This window comes from Nicotiana tabacum, chromosome 23 (genome assembly GCF_000715075.1).
Source record: "Nicotiana tabacum cultivar K326 chromosome 23, ASM71507v2, whole genome shotgun sequence".
Classification (NCBI taxonomy): Eukaryota; Viridiplantae; Streptophyta; class Magnoliopsida; order Solanales; family Solanaceae; genus Nicotiana; species Nicotiana tabacum.
Window position 1 is genome coordinate 71,975,948 of NC_134102.1, and position 24,937 is coordinate 72,000,884.

Genomic DNA, 24,937 nt, shown 5'->3' on the forward strand with positions numbered 1-24,937 from the left:
GTCTTTGACAAAATACTCTTGATCTCCCGGTTGGAGACTTCCACTTGTCTGCTTGCTTGAGGGTGATATGTGGTCGTGACTTTGTGAGTGACACCATACTTGGTGAGTAAGGAATCAAAAGCTTTGTTGCAAAAGTGCGATCCCCCATCATTTATAATGGCCCTTGGAGTACCAAATCTTGTAAAGATGCTCTTTTTCAAAAATGCCACTACACTTCGAGCTTCGTTATTGGGTAGAGCCACGACCTCAACCCACTTTGACACATAGTCCACAACTACCAAAATGTAGGTGTTCCCACAAGAGCTTACAAATGGTCCTATGCAATCAATCCCCCACACATAAAAAATGTCAATTTCCAAGATGGTGGTGAGGGGCATCTCATTTTTCTTAGAAATCTCACAGGCCCTTTGACATTCATCACAACACTTGACTAGATCACTTGCGTCCTTGTAGAGAGTAGGCCAATAAAATCCACAACTCAACACTTTCGCCGCCGTTCTCGCTCCACCATCGTGACCACCATATAGTGAAGAGTGGCAAGCACCAAGAATTTCCACTTATTCCTCCTTCGGTACACATCTTCGAATCACACCATCGGTACAAATCTGAAAGAGGTACGGTTCATCCCAATAGTAGTCAAGGCAATCCCGTTTGAGTTTCTTCCTTTGGTTTGAAGAGAACTCATTCGGTACAATACCACTCACAAGATAATTTTCTAAGTCGATGAACCATGGCATCTTGGTCATTGAAATTGCTAGAAGTTGCTCGTCGGGGAAAGAGTCATTGATTTAAAGGCCGTCATGTGGCCTCCCCTCCTCGTCCAAGCGAGACAAGTGGTCCGTCACTTGGTTTTCAATGCCTTTGCGGTCTTGGATTTCTTGATCAAACTCTTGCAATAAAAGCACCCATCTCATTAACCGCGCCTTTGAATATTTCTTGCTCATTAGGTACCGAAGTGCTGCATGATCCGTGTGGACAATCACATTTGTACCCATCAAGTATGGGCAAAACTTCTCCATAGCAAAAACAATAGCAATGAGCTCTTTTTCGGTCACCGTGTAATTGACTTGGGCATCTTTCATGGTCTTACTAGCATAGTAGACCGGATTGAAGATTTTTTTGATACGTTTCCCTAAAACTGCTCCGATCGCCGCATCACTTGCGTCACACATGAGCTCAAAATGCAAGCTCCAGTCCGGTGCTGTAATAATAGGAGTAGTTGTCAATTTGGACTTGTGCAATTCAAATACCTTCATGCAATACCCGTTGAAATTGAATTTTGCATCTTTCTCCAATAGATTACACAAGGGGTTCACCACTTTGGAAAAATCCTTGATGAAATGATGGTAGAACCCCGCATGACCCAAGAAACTCCTCACCCCCTTCACTTATGTTGGGGGTGGAAGTTTAGAAATCACCTCTATTTTGGCCTTGTCAACCTCAATACCATTCTTTGAAATTTTGTGGCCAAGGACAATTCCTTCCTCGACCATGAAGTGACATTTCTCCCAATTAAGTACCAAGTTCGTCTCTTCTCATCTTGCCAAGACCTTATCCAAAATTTTCAAGCAATCATCAAAAGAATTCCCGACCACTGAAAAGTCATCCATGAAGACCTTAAGGGAATCCTCCACCATGTCCGTGAAGATGGCCATCATACACCGTTGAAAAGTCACTGGTCCATTGCATAAACCAAATGGCATCCGCGAGAATGCGAAAGTACCATAGGGACATGTGAAAGTAGTCTTCTCTTGATCCTCCAGAGCAATAAGAATTTGATTGTAACCGGAATACACATCAAGGAAACAATAAAAAGCATGGCCGGTCAACCTATCAAGCATTTGATCAAGGAAGGGAAGTGGGAAATGATCCTTCCTTGTGACTTTGTTGAGCTTGCGATAGTCCATACACACTCTCCACCCGATTATCGTTCTTGTAGGAATCAATTCATTCTTGTCATTGGTGACCACCATCATGCCCCCCCCCCTTTTTAGGACACATTGCACCGGAGAGGTCCACGAACTATCGAAAATAGGGTAAACAACCCCAGCATCCAACCACTTTATGATCTCCTTTTTGACCACCTATTGCATTGCTTTATTTAGTCTTCTTTGATGTTCAACGAAGGGTTTGGCATCCTCCTCCAAAATAATTTTGTGCATGCAAAAGGCGGGGCTTATACCCCAAATATCCGCCAATGTCCATCCGATAGCTTTCTTCCTCTTTTGTAGCACCGCCAATGTGGAATCTACCTGCACATTAGTCAAATAAGAGGAAATAATAACCGGTAAAGTAGAATAAGGGCCACAGAATTCATACCTAAGATGTGGAGGCAATGACTTTAACTCCAAAGTGGGAGGCTCCTCGATTGAGGGCTTTGTTGGAGGAGTCTTCCGATTTTCAAGATCCAAGGACAATTTGCGGGGTTCATAAGTGTAAAACCCCATTCCTTGCAATGCATTCACATATTCCACATAGCCATCCTTCTCATCATCATCAAGGTTGAACAAAACGTCCTCCAAGGTATCATCCACATTCATTATGGCACTAGTATCATCAATAATCACATCGGCCACCAAGTCCACAAACGAACAAACTTCATTGCTATTTGGTTGCCTCATAGATTTGCACACAAGGAAAACCACCTTTTCATCACCCACCCGGAAAGTGAGCTCACCGGCTTTCACATCAACAAGAGCCTTCCCTATAGCAAGGAAAAGTCTCCTTAGAATAATAGGCACCTCATAGTCTACTTCACAGTTAAGAATCACAAAGTCCACCGGGAGGATGAATTGATCAACACGAACCAACACATCATCAATAATACCCAATGGTCTCTTCATAGTACGATCCACCATTTCTAACCTTATAGATGTGGGTCTTGGTTGCCCAATTCCCAAAGTCTTGAAAACCGAATAGAGCATCAAATTGATACTTGTCCCAAGATCACAAAGAGCTTTTGCAAAGTCGGCACTTCCAATAGTACAAGGGATTGTGAGAGTGCCGGGATCTTCCTTCATGAACTTTGCATAACTGGATATTTGCTCCAAAGCCTCAACCAATGTCACATTAATAGATAGGCGTTTCATTATGTCAATGAACTTTTTGAATTGGTTTTCGCCATTTTTCTTGGCAAGCTTTTGAGGGTATGGAGGAGGAGGCCTTGGCATTGGTGCCTTAGCCTTTGGCACTACCAGTTTCGGTATCTCTACAATGTGCTCCCTAGACGGGTTCACTTCTTCTTGAGTCTCCTCCACATTGTCATCAATATCAATTCTTACTTCATCATTGGCTTGCACCAAATTGTTTGGAATCTCATCTTCTTGAATCACTAGTTCACCATCCATAATTTTTTATTTGACTTGAGGTGGTTGCATCCCCACCTTTTCCACTCCTTTTAGTCACTGCCATAGCATATCCCATGTTGTTCCTACCCTTTGGGTCCACCACCGTGTCACTTGGTAGTTCCCCCTTAGAATGAGTATTCAAAGCTTGCGAGATTTATCCCAATTGAAATTTCAAATTGCGAATTGAAGTATTGTGAGAGGCTAGTTGAGCATCGGAGTCGGCATTCTTCTCCATCATTTGTTTAAACATGTTCTCAATTCGTCCTATCTCATTGTTGGAAGAGCTAGGACCATGGGAAGGATAAGGAGGCCGGTTGCTTGGTTGTTGATACATCGGGGGCCTTTGAAAGCCTGACCCCCAATTCCCTTGGTTATTGTTCCATCCACCTTGGTTGTTGCCTCCCCAATATCCTTGACTATTGCCACCCTAATTTCTTTGGTTGTTTTGACCATTCTAATTTCCTTGATTATTTTGATTGTTCCAATTACCTTGGTTGTTTTGATTGTTCCAATTCCCGTAATTACCTTGAGATCACCATTGTTGTTGATTCGGGCCTTGAGAGTTGTTTCTTTGCCCTTGGAAGTTGTTCACATATTGTACTTCCTCTTCTTGATCATTGTAAGATTCATCTTGGTCAAACCCACTATCTTCTTGCACATATTGTTCCACACGGTTTTGCACTTGTTGACCCTTTTGCCTTCTCTTGTTTACCATCATATTGACACCCTCCATTGCATTTAATTGCTTAGGACCTTGAACTTATTGAAGTTGAGCTTTGGCTAATTTATTCATTGTAGTGGTCAACTTAGGAATTGCTTGCCCATGATCATACAATTCTTTATGTAGGTGAATCATATTTGGATCACCTTGAGGAACATTTGTTGTACATTGCCATGCCGATGAAGTATCCGCCATTGCATCTAAGATCTCACAAGCTTCGGCATATGGTGTTGTCATGAAATTTCCACCGGCAAGTTGGTTGACCACGCATTGATTGGTAGTATTGACCCCCCTATAGAAAGTTTGTTGAATCATAGCCTCCGTCATGTCATTGTTCGGGCACACTTTCACCATAGTTTGGTACCTCTCCCATATCTCATGCAAAGGCTCATTGGGTTCTTGTTTGAATGCCAGAATCTCGTCTCTAGCCATATGCCCAGGAGAAAAGAACTTGGCAATGAATTTCTCCGCCAATTCATCCCATGTATGGATGAAATGGTTTGGAAACCTTTCTAACCAATCCAAGGCTTTCCCCCATAGTGAGAAAGGAAATAGCCTCAACCTTAAAGCATCCTCGGAGACGTTTGTCTGTTTACTCCCCAACAAGTGTCCACAAATCCTTTCAAGTGTTTGTACACATTTTGATTCGGAGCCCCGGTGAAGAATCCTCATTGCTCTAGCAACGTGAGCATAACATTTGTGATTTGAAAGTTACCCACCCTAATGCGAGGCGGTACTATGGCATTTGCATACCCTTCATTCGTCAACACCAGGTGTGAAGCCGCTCTTGGTGGAGGTTGGGTGGAACGGGAACGTTGTCTTGAGGTGGTAGGCCTCGTCTATTTGCTTGAGGTTCAGGAGGAACCTCTTCAACTTGGTCATCTTCCACGTCCACATCTCCCAAAGGCATGTTTCCGAGAGGATCATTGTTATTGAGAGCCATTGTTTCACCTATGATTATTTCACCAAAAAGATTAGTAACACAGAAGGACAAGAAGATAATTCACACACAAAACCAAATATATAGCTAAATCCGTTTTTATGCTCCCCAGCAATGGCGCCAAAAATTGATCTCGCCCAAGTCACACCTCAAATTGGGGTTGTGAAGCGGTCGATTGAAATAATAATATCCAACTAGGAGTCGGGATCGAATCCACAGGGAGCGTAGATGGGATTAGTGGTATGTATTTGGTCTAAGCACGTGAATTCTCTAAGTTGCACTTCCACAAACTTTGTTTTAATTTTACTTCTAAAATTATACTAAGGATTGCAATTGAAAAATATGAAACTAGAGAAGAATGTTTTTGTTGTTGTTTTTCAAATTTGTAAAAGGTCTAGGGATGTGACTTCCACCTAGGTGTTTACCTAACGGGTTGTAGGCTTTAGAGCGAGTTTCGTTAGTCAGGGTATATTATAGTAATCAACACTCAAATATCCACTCAATACCTCTCGGTAAGAGAGTAGTTTTTCCCAATTTGGCATTCTTAAGTCCAAATGGGTATTGAACTAAACAGTTGACAAATTGCTCAAGTCGGGTTTCACTATCTCTATGTTCAACCCTTTAATTGGGACTATCAATCTCTTGATTTCATCCCAAACTCTTGTTAGCCAAGTTTTCCTAGACTAAGTCTCTCTTTCTCAAGTAGAGACCAAGTCAAATAGGCTTGAACCAATGTTTGCAACCATTAAATCTACAATTATAGCAAGAACTAGGCAAAATAATACACACCCAACCATAATCAAGACCTAAATCAAACACCCATTAGGTTCCCACACTAGGGTTGGGTCACAACTCTAGATAGGAAATTAGCTACTCATAGTGGATATTGAAGAAAATAAAGAAGAAAAGATGAGAAAACTCATACTGAATGATTAATAATGAAAATCCAATGTAAAATCAACAATATAAACTAAAGTTGCCTAAAAGAGTAAAGAAAAATGGCTACAGACTTTCTGGTATTCAAAACTTGACCTAATTTCGTGAAAGTAGTCTATTTATACAAAGCTGAAATTTTCGGACAAAATTACCCTTTTGGAGGTTCTGCGGCCGCACAATTCTGTGTGCGGTCCGCACTTTTCTTCAGCTCTTGACAGGAGTGGATTCTGCGGCCGCACAATTCTGGATTGTGGCCGCATCTCTTGAGTTCTGCGGTCCGCATAATTTTGGGTGCGGCCGCACATTTGATTTCTACGGCCACACAATTATAGTGCGGTCCGCAATTCTTGTTGGGCTTGAATTTGAAACTCTCTGAACTTTGACATCTGCGACCGCACTATTATTGGGTGGTTTGCACTTTACACTGAAGCTCTGTTGATTCTTCTTCATATTCTACAGCCGCAGATAGAATTCTGTGGTACGCACTTGAGCCTGTGTGCTTGATTTTTGTACGCAAAACGAATGATTTTTACCTTTCTTAGAATTATACTTAGGGTAAAACTCTCCTACTATATAAAGGGGGAAGCTTATTATTCATAGGGGACATTGTAACACGCATTCCAAGGTAATTTATTTCAATTCTCTTTGTTGTTAAAAGCTCTTATTTTTGTTCTTAAGTTCTTCATAAGTGCAAGCTTGGAATCGAGGGCAGGCTCCTCATTAAGCCATCAACCGAGCTTGGAATAACTTTTATCATTGGTTTGGCCATTTATTACGTCTTTCATTTGTTTAATCTAACATCATTAATCACGCATATTGAATTAATCCACATATCCTTAAAATCACATATAAATTCAATTGTTATCCGTTTTTAGGGTAATCAAAACTTTCGCAAGCTTTATTTCAATGTTCATGGCAAACAACATTTTAGTTTCTGACTTTTGAGTTTGGAGATTTTGATGATTAACAAAGTTTGTTTAGATGCAATGTTCGAAGAACCAGGTCCTCAACGTAGCTGCTTAACTGTTCTAAGAACGAGCTCCTCAGGGTAAAGGAGCAGCTCCTCTAGTTGATGATTGTACGTCTGTGCAAGATAGTAACTTTATCTCAAAGTTACCCAGGTCCAAATTTGGTGGAAGAAGGTTGCTACAGGTGATAAGGGTTACTGCCCAAGAAGATATGAATAAATTAGTAAGATATAAGAGTCCCAAAACTTGTGGAGTCCTTGGAACAGTAGGAGTCCTATCAAACGAGAAGCTGACTATGCATAGGACTCCTAGAAGATCTTGAAGTCCAACCATTTAAATACTATCTATTTTGGACTTCGGAGATTATCCTTTTACACATCAACTGAATAACTACATTTTATTCACTCTAGTCGAGTACCAGTATTGTGTTCTTCTTGAGTTAGTCTAGTGAATGTGTTTTAGGAAATCGAGTTGTAATCAAGTGTCACAAACAATTAGTGAGTTGGAGTGAGTGTTTGCTTTACAAGTTAGAGTAACTTGTAAATCAAGTAGTCGTAGTAGGAGTACTGGAGAGTATTGAATTACAGTCTTGTAATTGATAGATTTTGGCTTAGTGTTCTAGTGGAGTTGAAGTTGAAAATTCTACGTAGTAGGTCGTGCTTTTTGCACCTTTTGAGCCGGGTGATTTTCCACGTAAAAATCAATGTGTTTACTTTACTGCTTATTTTACTTCACATTTAAGGAACACAGTAAAGAAATATTTTCTTTAGTAATTCATACAGGCACTCAAACTAACAATTGGTATAAGATCAGGTTCTCTCACACATACGGCTAACACCTAGAGAGATCTTGGAAGCAAGATGAGTGCTCCACCCGAAATTAATGAAGCACAATCAACTACTAGACCACCCTTGTTCAATGAAAAATATCACAGTTGGTGGAAAGCAAGAATGGAAGACTTCCTGACAGCTGAAGACTATGAACTATGGACCATAGTGAACCAAGGTCCATTGACTCCTACAAAACAAAATACACAAAATGAAACAGTTCCCAAGGACCCCTCTGACTTTGTGGTAGTAGATTTCAGAATGATGGAGAAGAATGCAAAAGATAAGAAAATCCTTATCTGTGAACTTGGTCCTGATGAGTACAACAGAATTTCTACTCCCTTTAATGCAAAGTAGATATGGGATGCTCTCCAAATTGCTCATGAAGTAACAAACCAAGTGAAGAGATCCAGGATAGAACTACTTATGAGAAACTATGAGCTCTTCTTCATGAAGGAGTCTGAGCCCATCAAGGAGATGATGACTAGGTTTACCATAATAACTAATGAACTGAAATAACTTGGAAAGATGTTTACCTTAGAAGAGTTGGTCAGCAAAGTTCTAAGGATCCTTCCAGCTTCATGGGAATCAAAAGTCACATTGATCTAGGAAGCGAAGGCTGGACAAAATCTCACTTGATGAGTTGGTTGGAAACTTAAAGACTCATGAAATGAGGAAGATAGAACTGCGCAAGGAAGAACCAAAGAGGGATAAGGCCTTGTTTATTAAAGCATCTGAGGAAGATGAATCTGATAATGATGATCCTGACCTAGCAATGTTTGTTAAGTTCAAGAGGTTCATGAAGAACTCTAAAAGTGCATCTAAGAGAGAGACCGACGGTAAGCCTAAACAGATTGACAAAGCTATTATGATGGGTGCTACAAGTGTAGCAAGCTAGATCACATGGTCAAGGACTGTCCAATGTGGGAAATTGAGTGGAGAAAAGAATGAGCTAAAAAGGAAAAATGGGAGAAGATGAGAGAAAAGGGTTCCAACAAAGGAAAAATCCTAGGTAAAGGATTCACTGAAGCAATGACGCGGGCCTTCTTAGCAACATACAAGGACAGCGAAAGTGATAAAGAGGAATAAAAAGAGGATGAGGCTATAAGTCTCTATGCTGTAATTGATGAACACCAGAAAGTGGAGACACATCCTCCAGTACAACTTGGAATGCACATTGGAAGACCTCATTTATTTTATGGACACCACTATGATGAATGGAAGCTATATATGGAAACGTTCCTTCAGGCCACTAACTTTGATCTATGGGTAATTGTCAGTCATGGACCGATTCTCCCGGCCAAAATGGATGGTGAAGGTAACAAGTGCAACAAGAGAGAAGAGGAATAAGATGATGAAGATTGTCAGATAGTCCAGAAAAATGCTAAAGCAAAGGACCTGATATATGGAGGACCTTGGAATCTGGCTTTGGAGATGAAAACATCGAAGTGGCACTGATGGCGATTGAAGAAACCCAAATAGAAGAAGAAGTGATAGGAATGATGGCCATGAGTGATTCAGAAAGTAAAGATGAAACAAACCAGGTAAGTATCTCTAACTTGAAATAAAAAATTCATATTATGTCTAAAAAACAACTGATGGCCATAATTGTGGCCATGATGAGTGAAATGGATAAAATGAGTGCTGGAAATGATTAGTTAATAAGCAATCTTTCATGTGTCAGACTTGATCTCAGAGTGCTTGAATTTAACAAAACTAATCTAGAGGGACAAGTCAAAGACCTTAAGAACCAGATTCTTGAGCTTAATTCAAAGAATGAGAAGTCTCCTGATATACATGCTAAGGAAAAAATGAGTAATCTGTAGGATAAGTTTGAAAAAGAATTAAAAGGGGCTAAAGACAATCTTTGTGATACTGAGTTGTAACGACTCGACCGGTCGTTTTGAGTATTTGTACTTCGCTCGGTAGTTTGGGGGTACGAGTAGCTTCTTATAATGTATTAGGACTTGTATGCAAAATTTGAGTTCATTCCGAGTTGATTTGATATATTTCGGCGTGAGTTTTTGGAAGTCGAAAGTTCATTAAGTTTGCTTTGAGGTGCGTTTTGTCGTTTCGATATTGTTATGCATGATTTGAGGTCTCGAGTAAGTCCGTGTTATGTTATGGGACTTTTTGGTATGTTCGTACGAGGTCCCGAGGTACTCGGGTTTTTGTGTTGTGTTGTGGTGCGTTCATTTTTCTTATGTTTCGACGTCGTTTCTTCAAGCATAAATGATATCATATTGAACAAATGAACACCGATTTCTTTTTTGATTGAAGTATTAGATCCGTATCATAATTACGGATCCGTAGCAAAAATAATCATCGAATTTGGACATCGTATGAGGATTTATGGTCATTTTACTAAACATTGGGTTGCCAGATTTGTCAGATTAATTACGCAATTACCACTGACTTCATATTTAGAATTCTACACATTTTCAAATATTGAAACCAACATATCTCCTTCATTATAAGGTCAAATGGAGTGATTCAAAAGCCTAACTTGACTAAACTATCACAAGGAATCCATTGGAGGCATCAAAAGAAAGTTTTGGAATCATTTGGCATGCAAAACGAGACAAAACAGCTGGGAAAAAATACTTAATATCGAAGGTCTGTTCATTTGGTCATATTATGAGTTGGGGAGCTCGGATTTGGACAAACTTTGGAGGTGCTTTTCACCATATGGATTGGTATAAGTGTTCTATACTCGATTTTGATTATATTTCATGAATTCATCTTCGTTTTTGGCATTTGCTTGATGATTTCAAAGTGAAATTTGGGGGGGGGGGGTTGTCTAAAATTTCATAAAAGTGAATTTTTAAGTTTTGAACATCGATTCGGAGTCGGATTTGAGTGAAAGAAGTATGGTTGGACTCGTAATTAAATGAGTTATCGGATGTTGTAAGTTTTGTCGGGTTCTGAGGCACGGGCCCGGGTTTGACTTTTTGGTCTATTTTGGGATTTTGATTAACGATTCGACCTTTATCGATTGGGTTTGTTTCCTTTGGCATTATTTATGCATTTGAGTTGCTTTTGGCTAGTTTCGAGCCGTTCGGATGGTAGTTACACATGGGATTTCCTTTTTTGGAGCATCGTTTGGCTTGCTAGGGATTGGATATGGCTTGTTCAAGGTAAGTAACTCTTCTAAACTTAGTGTTGAGGGTATGAAACCCTGCAATACGTGTTATGTGATTGGCATTGAGGTGACACACATACTAGGTGACGGGCGTGTCGGCGTGCACCATGTGAGTTGGGACTCTATTACTTCCATGGCACTGTATAGTGGCCCTAGTTGGTTGATATTTGTGTTTTCACTATGTGATAAAGTAATTAAGCTGTCAATCATGCTAAATATCATGTTTAGGATTCATGCTGATGTTGTTAGGACCCATAGTGGTCGTTTCTTGCTGTCATCTCACTGATTTCATTGATATTTCGTACTCAGTCATATTCATGCATTCATATTATATCTCAGTCTCAGTTGTTGTTATTGATACATCATATCATTTTTGTGGGGCTAGTTTTCATGACATTGTGAGCCCGTGAGTGAGACTAGAGAGAGTGATGACTGAGTGAGGCCGAGGACCTAAGTGAGAGTGACATTTTGGGATAGGGCTGCACGTCGCAACATATTATATTATACATTTTGTGATCAGGCTGCACGACGTAACATATTATATTATACATTTGGGATCGGGCTGCACTCCGCAGCATAATATATTATACCTTATGGGATCGGGCTGCACGTCGCAGCAATATATTGATTATATTTTATGGGATCGAGCTGTACGCCACAGCGATATAGCGCTTGGGCTGAAGGAGCCCCTCCGGAGTCTACACATCCCTAATGAGCGCAGTCGACTATATATATATATATGGATCGGGTTGTACGCCGCAGCGGTTATTGTACTACGCTGAGTAATTGAGTGTGTTGAGCATTGAGTATAGTGAGAGAGGATGCGAGACAGTGAGATTGAGTACTCTGAGAGTGTGAGTATATGATTCCTCTTCTAAGATACATGGCATTGGCATGCACACATGACATAGAGGCATAGAGATGCACTTTTCCTCATGCTATATAGTATCACGTCATTCATGACTTTTTTTTACACATTGATATGTGGGCATAGAGAGGTATTTTTTACTTGTTAGATGGAAAGAAAATGAAATATCTTATTTATTGTGGAAAGAATATTTGGGAAAATTATAGTTTTCAAACTTACTCGTATTGTTTTGGCATTTTTGGTAAAAGATTTGGGGTTTCACTGAGATACTTGAAAAGCATACCCATTTTTTTTCTAATACTGTGAACGAGCTAAGAATCTTACTTCCGAGATACCTCTTTTATTACCGGTATTATGTTGTTATGAACTGTTGTAGAATATTGGTATTGTACCCAACCTTGTGTTAGCTCGTCATTACTTTCAACCCAAGGTTAGGTTTGTTACTTACTAAGTACATGTGGTCGGTTGTACTCATACTACACTTCTACACCTTGCGTGCAGATGTTGGTTGCTAATGTTGCTACGTTCGATGGTAGCTGAAGATGTACCTGCATTTTGGTTAAAGCTGCCCCTTGTTCGTGGTAGCTTTAGATCTATAAAACTCTGTTTATGTACTTTCCAAACAGACGATGTATTATTTCATTTTAGCTTTGTAAATTCTATTCTTAGAAGCTCATGATTTGTACTACCAGTCCTTGGGAAATATATAAAATTCACAAAATTTACTATTGTTTATTTGTCCTTTTAATATCATTGGAATTGGATAGTTACTAGTTGTCTTACCTAGCGGGTTGAGTTAGGTGCCATCATGACTAGTGGATTTGGTGTCGTGACAAGTTGGTATCAGAGCTCTAGGTTCATAGGTTCTACAAGTCATGAGCAAGTATCTAGTAAAGTCTTGCGTATCGGTATGATGACGTCCATACCTATCTTCGAGAGGCTACAGGACATTTAGGATATACTAACCATCATTATTTTCCTTATCGTGCGGCATTGATTAAGCTTGAAGCGTAACTCTTTGAATTCCTTCCATGCATTAGTATGCTCACATGAGCGCTCGATATCAGCTGTGCATCGACGACTTGTGATTCCATGGTTGGGGTGCGAGATGTGATTTTGGCATGCTGATGATGGGCCAGTCTAGAGAACTTGAGACCGAGTTTTGACGGTAGCCTGAGCACGGAGATTTCGCTTGTGTGAGCACGTGCTTTTGGATTTATACGTCCGGTAGTTTCCTTATGAATGGACTTCGTGGTTCGATGGGTGGATGGATGGCTATGTGGTGAGTATGATGTGACTGCGAGATTTGTTCAGATTGTTCGAATGTGATGAGAAGAGTTTACTTAAGATGTAGCAAGGACTATTGGGTGTTTGATTTCTACCTTGATTTGGCATATGGCCTCGAGTTATGGGTGTGTTGAAGGACCTCTCATGTTGTTTAGTTGTGGAGTGAAGTAAATTTTCATGTCGTGTTATGAGTTTAGACTCAGGAAGATTAAGTGATTGCTTAGTAGTTGTGGCTGTGAAAAGGTATAAGAGATGTCAATTGAGGCTAAGCTGGTGGGTTATCTCCTGCGAGGTGTCCTGAGGTTGGGTGATCCCTATGATGTTTTGAAGAGAGTTATCTTTTACCAGTGAATGATAGATGTTGCAATTTGGGTTTGGATCGCTAGTGGAATGTTGGCTTGACTATTACAAAGGTTAATGCGAGATTGCAGATGATTTGAGGTACTATGTGGGTGTGTACCTAAGCTTAAGGAGGATTCAGTTAAATTTCACTGCGGTATTGTTGTAGTAATAAAGTATGGGCATTGTCAGTTATTATGTGTTTTAATCTATGGCTTTGAGCCAAGTGGGGGAGTCTGCTATTGATAAGTTGATTGCATGATTATGTGTTGTATTGGTTTCAGTTCGAGGTATACTGGTGAATTAATTATGACTTGCAGAGGTGGAGTTTGAGAATGACTCGAGTAATGGAAATTTCTGGATACAGGCTGTATTATACTCTATGGGTATATGGGAATCATTGAATTATTGAGTTGTTATTCGTAAAGTATGTAGTGTACATGGAGTAGGAATTGCTCGGTTGCTTAGGAGTGTGGGTTACTCCCTTAGGTGTTGGTGTGCTAATGTGGCACATGTCGTTCTGTCCGTTTGGTCGGTTTAATTGATATTTGAGAAGAGTGGATGACTTTCGAGAATGGTTCTAATGAATTCAAGATTTATATGTAGTGATTTGGAATTTTCAAGAATTGTATATGGCAAGAAACTGAGAGTTTCATTAGACGGTGTCGAGACTTGTGGCATTTTTATATCATTGTGGATTATGCATTTCAGTATCAAGAAGGTGAAGGAAACAATTTTAGGGTCACATAAGGTCTCTTTAGAGTGGGTGTCTCAGTTGTGGTGCTTCAGGGTGCTTAAGAGGGAAGTCAGCGACTTAGGAGCCTTAGGGCGTTGTGGTTTTACACTAGGGTCTATTATATGGTGAAATGTTTGTTAGGGATCGTGGTGTTCTAGCAAGGAGAAGTATCAATTTGAAGGCGATTTGGAAAGGGCTTGGAGAAATAGGACACCTGGTAGTAGGGTGGATTAGCACAGTAATGGGTATGATCGATTCTTTGGGTATTGATGACGTGGCTAGTCTCTGTAGGTGTTTCGTGGTAATGCTCTTGGGTTATGGCGTCTTGCGTGGCTGGGTGGAGTTAGAGAGATTTGGTTCTGATAGCTTGGTGATGTGTGAATAGGATTCGAAGAGTTTTCAATGGTTTCTACCACGGTTCAAGGAGTATATTTCCTACCGACATGAAGAATACGTGCGTATTGGGATTCTCTCCGCGACATGATCAAATGGAAGGTTTATGACTGATCGGATGTGAATTCTGCTTGTGACTCAGAGTTGATTATGAGAATCTTGTACTCTTCACAGGATGTCATGGTAGATGCGGTGAGTTGTGTGGGATTGAGATTTGCAAGTACAAAGTCACAGGTCAGTTTGGAAGGGAAGGACATAAATTTGTAGGCAGCATATACGGTTTCAAATGACTAGGTAAATGATATTATTATTTGGTATGGCTTGATGAGAGTATACATTTTAGAAGGGGCAATGTGTTTTGATGTATGGATACCTCACTGTACTGCAACACTCTCCTGGTTGATCAACTATTGATATTCAAATTTTCTATGTGGCACGGAAGAATTTTAGAAGTATTCTTCGTGGGATGATCGTGTATGAGAGATGTGTTAGGCATTCTGGCGGTAGAGTTGGGATCAGATAGGGTGATTCATGTGTTCTATGAATTTGAAGACTGGGAGTTCTCAGGAGCGGATTATTTCATGGTTGTGGACTGTGAAGTCATGGCTGAAGCTAGCCAGATGATAGTATATGTTATGATTCAGTAATTGAGGGCTTTCAGAGGTTTATTAATCTATTTGTGGGTGCCCGGAGATGATTGGGGGTCCATTGGTAGGCCCAATTAGGATGTATATTCTACACCGAGTCGAATTGGTTGGCTCCGTAGTGCTATTGTTGAGGGATGTGCCATTCGGTATTGCTGAGCTTATTTGTGTTCTGAAATTTTCTGTGAGTTACTCTTCTATGCTACGAGGAGTTGTGATTCATTGGTTTTAGGCACACATGGTGAGGTTCTATTGTGGTCTTATAGCGGAAATTGAGCGAGATGAGTAATTGGGTATTGCATGATTGAGGGCATATTTGTTATGTTCTTTCGGGTGTGGTGTGGCATTGTGTCATCTGATTCTCCGTGGTTATGGTAATGCACTTTGGGTACTTGATGTCAAATTTTGCGTGTTTATTGATTTTGAGCAGGGTGGCTCGAGGTATATGATATGGACCAGCGTTTGGATGGAGTCGCTTAGTACAACAGAGTTATGTTGAGGTATGAGGTTCTTAGCATTTCATTATGGCAGTACCCGTTGAGCTTACAGGACGGTTCTCTTGATTGAATCATTTTTATGATTGAATACATTTGGATTGTTGCTTATTGGTGCATGGATTGCACGGTTTGTGGTTCTGAGTAGTATTGGTGTTGCGTGTTAGTAGAGTAGTGGGTATTCGATAAGATGGAGTCGTCGGATCTAGGATGGGTTCTATCGAATTTGATTGCTGTAAATTTGGAAGGATAATATCGGAAGTCAGCTTAGGAATTGGCTATAGTTCTTGTTGAAGGAGAAGGAGCTCCATGGCTTGTTGATTTGATGAATGGTTATGAGTTTCTGCGTGTTCTTTCATTATCGGCAGTGTACGAAGGTTTTAGAGTGAGGTTTTGTTAGATATGAGGGTTATTACCGGAATCGGGTTGTTTTGAGCAGCTACTATGATCAGAAATTTACTATGGGTATTTGAGTTATGTGGTATATCCTGTGATTGTAACTTGGATTATGGTTGCGGTTTGGTATAACTTGTTCAGAATTATACGGTGTGCAGGTTGCGAGATTCAGATCTTATAAGAAATTTCGGGTGTTGGAAATTGGATTCTAAGGCTTGTGGGCTATGTTGAATTGAGAAATTTTAGTTATGTTGTGTTATGGGACATGTATGGGATAGGGTGACATGGGATCATCCTCGGGTATATGCATGGTAAGGTTATATGGTGGTTTGATGGTTTTGGGAACAACTCTTGACACGTTCGAGGAAGAACGTATGTTTAAGTGGGGGAGAATGTAACGACCCGACCAGTCGTTTTGAGCATTTTCACTTCGCTCGGTAGTTTGGGGGTACGAGTAGCTCCGTATAATGTATTAGGACTTGTGTGCAAAATTTGAGTTCATTCCGAGTTGATTTGATATGTTTCGGCGTGAGTTTTTGGAAATCAAAAGTTCATTAAGTTTGATTTGAGGTGCGTTTCATCGTTTTGATGTTGTTATGTGTGATTTGAGGCCTCGAGTAAGTCCGTGTTATGTTATGGGACTTTTTGGTATGTTCGTATGGGGTTCTGAGGGGCTCGGGTGAGTTTCGGATAGGTTTGGGTTGTGGTGCGCTCGTTTTTCTTATGTTTCGATGTCATTTCTTCAAGCATAAATGATATCATATTGAACAAATGAGCACCAATTTCTGCTTTGATTGAAGTATTAGATCCGTATCATAATTACGGACCCGTAGCAAAAATAATCGTCGAATTTGGACATCGTATGAGGTTTTATGGTCATTTTACTAAACATTGGGTTGCCAGATTTGTGAGATTAATTACGCAATTACCACTGACTTCATATTTAAAAATCTGCACATTTCCAAATATTGAAACCAACATATCTCCTTCATTATAAGGTCAAATGGAGTGATTCAAAAGCCTAACTTGACTGAAATGTCACAAGGAATCCATTAGAGGCATCAAGAGAAAGTTTTTGAATCATTTGTCATGCAAAACGAGACAGAACAACTGGGCAAAAATACTTAATATCGAAGGTTTATTCATTTGGTCATATTATGAGTTGGGGAGCTCGGATTTGGACAAACTTTGGAGGTTCTTTTCACCATATGGATTGGGATAAGTGTTCTATACTCGATTTTGATTATATTGCATGAATTTATCTTCGTTTTTGACATTTGATTGATGATTTCAAAGTGAAATTTGGGGGTTTTGTCTAAAATTTCATAAAAGTGAATTTTTGAGTTTTGAATATCGATTCGGAGTCGGATTTGAGTGAAAGTAGTATGGCTGGACTCGTAATTGAATGAGTTGTCGGATTTTGTGAGTTTTGTTGGATTCCGAGGCACGGGTCCGGGTTTGACTTTGTTGTCCATTTTGGGATTTTGATTAAAGATTCGACCTTTATCGATTGGGTTTATTTTCTTTTGCATTATTTGATGTATTTGAGTTGCTTTTGGCTAGTTTCGAGCCATTCGGATGGTCGTTATGGGATTGTATTTTTTGGAGTATCATTTGGCTTGCTGGGTATTGGATTTGGCTTGTTCGAGGTAAGTAACTCTTCTAAACTTAGTGCTGAGGGTATGAATTCCCGCAATACGTATTATATGATTGGTATTGAGGTGACGCACATGCTAGGTGACGGGCGTGTGGGCGTGCACCATGTGAATTGGGACTCTGTTGCTTCCATGGCACTGTATAATGGCCCTAGTTTGTTGATATTTGTGTTTTCACCATGCGATAAAGTAATTGAGCTGTCAATCATGCTAAATATCATATTTAGGCTTCATGCTGATGTTGTTAGGACCCATAGTGGTCGTTTCTTGCTGTCATCTCACTGATTTCATTGATATTTCGTACTCAGTCATAATCATGCATTCATATCATATCTCAGTCTCAGTTGTTGTTATTGATACATCATATCATTGTTGTCGGGTTAGTTTTCATGACATTGTGAGCCTGTGAGTGAGACTAGAGAGAGTGATGACTGAGTGAGGCCGATGGCCTGAGTGATAGTGATATTTTGGGAAAGGGCTACATGCCGCAGCATATTATATTATACATTTTGGGATCGGGCTGCATGTCGCAACATATTATATTATACCTTATGGGATCGGGCTGCACGCCGCAGCAATATATTGATTATATTTTATGGGATTGGGTTGCACGCCACATCGATATAGCGCTTGGGCTGAAGGAGCCCCTCCGGAGTTTTCACACCCCTAGTGAGTGCAGTCGACTATATATATATATATTGTACAGTGCTGAGTGATTGAGTGTGCTGAGCATTGAGCATAGTGAGAGAGGATGCGAGACAGTGAGATTGTGTACTCTGAGAGTGTGAGTACATGATTCATCTCTAAGATACATGGCATTGGCATGCACACATGACATAGAGGCATAGAGATGCACTTTTCCTCATGCTCGTGGACCAATGAAAGTGAGGAGCAGAGGAGGTAAGAGGTATGTTTTTTTTATTGTAGATGACTTCTCCAGGTATACATGGACTTTGTTTTTGGGATCTAAAGATTAAACCTTTGATGTTTTCTGTCTATTTGTCAGAATGATTCAACAGAAACTAGGGTGTAATGTATTAAGTATAAGAACATACCATGGAACTGAGTTTGAAAATTCCAAATTCCTTGAGTTCTATAACTCATATGGTATTGATCATAATTTTTCTGCACCTAGAACTCCACAAAAAATGGGATTGTAGAAAGAAAGAATAGATCCCTAGAAGACATGGGGAGGACCATGTTGATTGCTAGTGGACTGCCCAAATATTTGGGCTGAGACAGTCAATACTACCTATTACTTGCTGAACAGATGCATGGTCAGACCTATTCTTGAGAAAACTCCCTATGAGTTACTTCGAGGGAGAAAACCCAACATCACTCACCTGAGAGCATTTGGGTGCAAATGTTTTGTGCATAATAATGGTAAAGAAGCCCTAGGTAAGTTTGATGACAGAAGTGATGAGGGAATTTTCTTGGGTTACTCTCCACATAGTAAGGCCTATAAAGTTTTTAATAAAATAACTATGTGTGTAGAAGAAAATATTTATGTTATCTTTTCTGAATCTAACAATTTGGCTGAGAAAGGTCTGCAGGATGAAGACTATGATATTGGACTCACTAGTAATGGAATTCCTAAGGAATCTGAACCTCATTTTGAAGATGGATCCAGAGACCACAAGGAAATTGACAGTGATCATGAGGAACAAGAAGAAGAGAGAACTACTCTGACTGCTAACTAGACTGATGAAGCCATACCTACTGAACCTATTCCTTTGTGTCACTTCTTGGGTGAATCTTCTCTAGGTATACAGATCAGGCCATGGAAAATCAAAGTTCACATCCTCTTGAGAACATCATCTCTGATCCAAATGCAGGAGTGCAAATCAGGTCATCTCTGAGAAATCTATGTGCACTCATAACATTTCTCTCACAGGTTGAACCTAAGACCATCAAGGAAGCTCTAAAAGATCTATATTGGATTATAATCATGCAAGAGGAGCTAAATAAATTTGAAAGAAGCAAGGTCTGGCACTTGGTACAAATACCCAAGAACAAAACTGTCATAGGTACCAGATGGGTGTTCAGAAATAAGCTGGATGAACAAGGAAATATCACCAAGAATAAGGCCAGACTGGTGGTTCAGGGATATAATCAAGAGGAGGGCATTGACGATGATGAGACATTTTCACCTGTAGCCAGAATGAAAGTTAAAAGAATGTTGATAGCCTTTGCTGCAAACATGGAGTTCACCTTATATTAGATGGATGTAAAGAGTGCGTTCTTGAATGGTTATATGAAAGAGGAAGTGTTTGTTAAACAACCTCCTGGGTTTGAAAGTGAATAATTTCCTGACTATGTGTTCAAGTTAGATAAAGCCCTATATGGATTGAAACAGGCTCCATGAGCTTGATATGAAAGACTCTCAAAATTCCTCTTAACCAACAACTTTGTAAGAGGAAAGGTGGACAACACTCTATTTCTGAGGAGCAAAGGAAAGAATATTATGTTTGTGCAAGTATATGTGGATGACATTATCTTTAGGGCTACTAATGAAGCAATGTGCAAGGAATTTGCAGAGATGATGGGGAATGTGTTTGAAATGAGCATGATGGGTGAACTGAACTTCTTCCTAGGGCTGCAAATCAAGCAAACACCTATTGGGGCCAAGCCATGAAACATCAGCAGAAATACATAAAAAAACTGCTGAAAAAATTCAACATGGACTCCTCTAAGTCCATTTACATTCCCATTGCCATAGCAACGAAGCTGGACCTTGATGAAGAAGGAAACAATATTGAACAGAAACTATATAGATGAATGATTGGGTCACTGTTGTACCTCACAACAAGCAGACTTGATATTGTGTTTAGTGTGGGACTGTGTGAAAGATTTCAAGAAAATCCCAAGGAGTCTCACCTGAAGGCTGTCAAAAGGATACTATAATATCTCAAGGGGACTCCTGACATGTGCCTATGGTATCCCAGAGGGTGTAGCTTTGATCTAGTTGGTTATGCTGATGCTAACTATGCAGGGTTTCATGTTGACAGGAAAAACACTCCAGGAACAACTCATTTTTTAGGTTCTTATATGGTGTTTTGGGGAACAAAGAAGTAAAACTTAGTGGCCTTATCCACAGCTGAGGCTGAATATGTGGCAGCAACATCCTGCTGTGCTCAGTTGCTATGGATAAGACAATAGCTAAGGGACTATGGTATTTTTGTTGATTGTGTTCCCATTTTTTGTGACAACACTGGTGCTATAAACATTGCTAAAAATCCATGTCAACACAAGAAAACCAAGCACATTGACATTAGACACCACTTTCTCAGAGACAATGTTGAAAAAGGGAATATCTCAATTAACGTTTGTAAAACTGAAGATCAAATTGCAGATATGTTTACTAAAGCTCTAGGTAGGGATCACTTTGTACGGAACAGACTAGACTAGGTCTAATCAATACTTCCAACTAGTTGAACCCCAATGATTGGCTAGAAAAAGTATAATTAGATATTGATAGTCAAGTACAATGTGTTTGATTCAGACTCATGCTTATATTAAGCACTCTCACCTACTTAGAAAAATCTGGCTGATAACTATGTTGTATAATACTAATGTGTAGTGCTGAAGCTTTATTGCAGAAACAAGTAAGGAGTTAGTTCTTTGACTCAAGTATGTGCCATCTTGTCTTAATTCACTGGGACTTAATATCCTAAATTATTTCTATGCTCAGACTTCTAATCCTGTTAGCATCATTTATAGTTGTCATTTAGTCAAAGAAAAAGGGGGAATCCTAGAGCAATTAAAGTTTAATTACTCCTAAAATCCTAACAGTCAAAGTAACCGTTATAAGAGTCCCGTTAGAACTCAAACTCAGTCACCCTCTCTCTTCTAGTCAAATCAGGAGTAACGTCTTTAAAAGCCCCATATGATTATCTTCTCAGACCTTACTGTTTCTCTAAAACCCTAAGCAAGAATCAAGAAATAATTCTCTCTTCTCCCTTCATCGATTTTCTTCTCTGATCATCATGCCTAAATCTAGCCAAACCCCTTCTAAAGCCAAATCATCATCCAAGACTGAAGCCAAATCCAAGAACATGAAGCCCAAATCAAAGAAAAGTGTCAAACCATCAAGTGAACCCGCACCAACACCTGCTCCTTCTCCATCGATATCCTCAATGGTACCTACACCATTATCCCCTGTTCCTTTTGCTCTCACCATCCCCACCTCCACTGCACCTTCACTACCAAAACCAACCACCCATGCATCTGTGCCTACTTAGAAAAATACCTCTAAGTCAACCAAGACCAAGGCTACTCCAAGAAAATCTATCAAGAATGTCAAGGTAGTGCCTGATGCTACTGCTCAAGTAGACACAGTGGTCAAAGAAGCTATGGTTCAAGGGGAATCAATGTTAGTTACTACAAGTCAGGTATAACTCCCTCCTTCAAAATTAGATGTTCTGGTATCCACTATAGATGTTGCAACCTTAGACACTCTTCTACCCACAAGTGATAAACCACAAGTGGAGGAACTCACTGTAGAAAAGAGTGCAGAAGATCTGGATAAAGAGGTAGATACCACTAGTGTGGTACTTGTGGTTGAGGGGGATGGGAGTAAAGAACCAATGCAAAAGGAGGCATTTGATGGTTTTTCATTCAGTTGGACGGAGGACGAGGATGATAATGGGGGTAAAAAGGAAGAAAGAGTTGTGGGCAGTCATGAGGAACATACCACTCAGGACATAGCTAATAAAGAGGAAAACAGTGAGAATAATGGAGATTTTGGTGAAGAGAAGGAGAGTGAGATAGATGATAGGATAGGTGAACAAGTGAATGGTTCTACAGAATAAAAAAATAATAGTAAAGAAAAGGGTAATTCTGAGAGTGAAGGTGAGGATAAAGAAAAGGAAAGTGAGAGTGAAGGAGTGGACGAATAAAGTGAGGAAGAGAATGAGAATATGAGTGAGGGATCTGAATGCTCTATGACCATTGGGAACATTGTCATAGCTCTTTCAGAAGAAGCAAGTGGAAAGAAAAGGACTGAAGAACCTGAGCCCTTGTTAACTCCTTTCATTGGAGATGATGAGATCAGCAGTGATGAAGATGACTTGCCCTTGTCTGAGGTAGGGAAGAAACCCAGGAAGACTCATGGGAAAGCAACAAAGTCTACAGTCCCAACAAGAAAAGAAGTGGTTCCTCCTGCTAGGACTCCTCTTACAAGGAGTAAAAGAAAGGATGTTGATGAACAAATCATTAAGGAGTCCAGAGGTGCCAAGAATCCAAGAAAGCAAGTTTTAATTGTGAAACCTGTGGTTGAGTTGGATGGAGAAAATGACTCTGAATCGGCTTTGCCAGAAAAGTCCTCTACACAAAAGAGAAAGATTGCCAAAACTACAAAAACTGCTACCCCATCTGCAAGGGCCAGTAGAGGAAAGAAGAAAAAGAATATTCCAGATGTGGTTGATAAACTCACAGAGTTTAGAAACAGAAAAGTGCTTAATGGGAAGATTCTTGCAAACACTGATAAAAAAGGGATGTCTTAACTGATTGAAAAACTTAAGCTACAGAGATAAAACACATGTTTGTCAAAGCTTCCCCCCTGTATTTGCTCATGTTGTGGTGGAGTTCTATGCAAACTTCCAATTTGATGGAAAGGTGGTCAAATGTAAGGTAAGGGGGTTTGAAATGGAGTTTGATGTTGAGGAGCTGGGGATGCTTCTGAATATTTCCTTTTTAGGATTTGACAATTACCTGAAGAAAAAGTGGCCAGCCATAGAAAATGATGTTGACACTGGAATTATGGTCACAAGGAAGTTCTCCCAAAAGTTTGAACTGGATGCTTCCTAGAAGGTGTACAAGACTGATATGACCCCCTTCTATAAGTTGTTGTTTCACTTTGTCAATTCCTGTGTTCTGCAGAGGTCTGAGAGAAAGCATGAAGCTACCCTGTTGGACATGGCTGTAATGGAACTCCTTGACACTAGTAGACCTATTAATCTCCCTAGCCTAATGATTCGGCATATGGCAAGAGCTGAAGACACTTCCAAGCCTAAGCATGCTATGCCTTATCGTTTCATATTGACTGAGTTGTTTGACAAGCTCAACATTGCCTTGCCTGAGCTTAAGTATGGAAATCACAATGATGTTTTGGATATTTTTACCCTCAAGCAGTGTGGCTATGAGGAGATCAAGGTTAGGGGATCAACAGGGTCTGCTATTCTACCTGGAAGTAGTAGGGCAACAAAGCTCAGTAAGAAGCTGGAGTTGGTTGTTGAAGAGAATGCCAAGCTTCGTGAAGACAATGAGCTGAAAAAAGAAATCAGGCAGCTTAGGGAAGAGCTCAAAAGAGATAGAGAATCCCATGCCCGATAGATTGCCACTCTTGTGAAAGCATTGACCCCCTCTACCTCTCACCTATAAACCTTTTCCTTCCCAGTGTCCTTAGTTTCCTTTGCTATCCCAGTGATGCTTTAATTTGTTTTTCCTTTCCTTTCTAGTCTGAGTAGCTTGCAGTATATTTAGTTTGTTTTGTTCTAATGGTTTAAGACAAGACCCTGGGATTCTTTTGGCATTACTAAATGACTTCTCTTATAATGTTTTAATACTTTGTACAGTATTGGATCATCAGTCTAGTCTGTTTTGCCTTGATAGTTCTTGAGCTTGTGTTGTAGCCTATATGGTCTTGAATCTTACATTTACTCTGCTTCATATACCTAACATCTTTTTATTTTTTTCGATGATGCCAAAAGGGTGAAGATAGAGTGGAGGGGGAGGGGGTTGTGAATATGTCTGTCTATGGTACTTATTCTGATTACCTGGTTCTAGTGTGTACAAAATTTATCATCATCAAATATGGGAAACTTGTTGAGTTTTGAGATTTTGTGAATATGTCTGTCTATGGTACTTATTCTGATTACTGATTATTTTACTTTACGTTTAAGGAACACGGTAAAAAATTAAGTTCTTTAGTAATTTATATGGGCACTCAAACTAACACTGACTTTTTTTGTTCAACTCCAATATTCTTTTTTTAACTTCAACTAAATATTATCCAATAACCTATTAAATCATGCCAAGTGGAAAAAGTCACAAGATACTTCACTTCAAGTGTCGGTAAGAAGTGAGCATTGAGAAAAGTAGTTTGGCGAAACTTGACGTGCCTCCAAAAGAATTCTGCATTATGTGACGACACATACCGTGTGATTAGCACTTTAGGATATTTCTTCTTCCTAGTAAAACTACATGATTCAACATCAAACGCACCATGAGAAATATTTTATCAA

The 24,937-nt window shown here is 39.8% G+C and overlaps 1 protein-coding gene across 1 annotated transcript; it reads left to right on the forward strand.

Moving 5' to 3' along the window:
• Positions 1-19,473: 19,473 nt before the first annotated feature.
• Positions 19,474-19,914, forward strand: LOC107762101 (putative mitochondrial protein AtMg00820). Its single transcript, XM_016580426.1, has one exon. It carries the CDS (start codon positions 19,474-19,476, stop codon positions 19,912-19,914), a length of 441 nt encoding a protein of 146 aa, XP_016435912.1.
• Positions 19,915-24,937: the final 5,023 nt, after the last annotated feature.

Excerpts from the sequence above, each read along its gene's own strand:
- LOC107762101 (XM_016580426.1), top strand. The coding sequence starts at position 19,474 with ATGGAAAATCAAAGTTCACATCCTCTTGAGAACATCATCTCTGATCCA.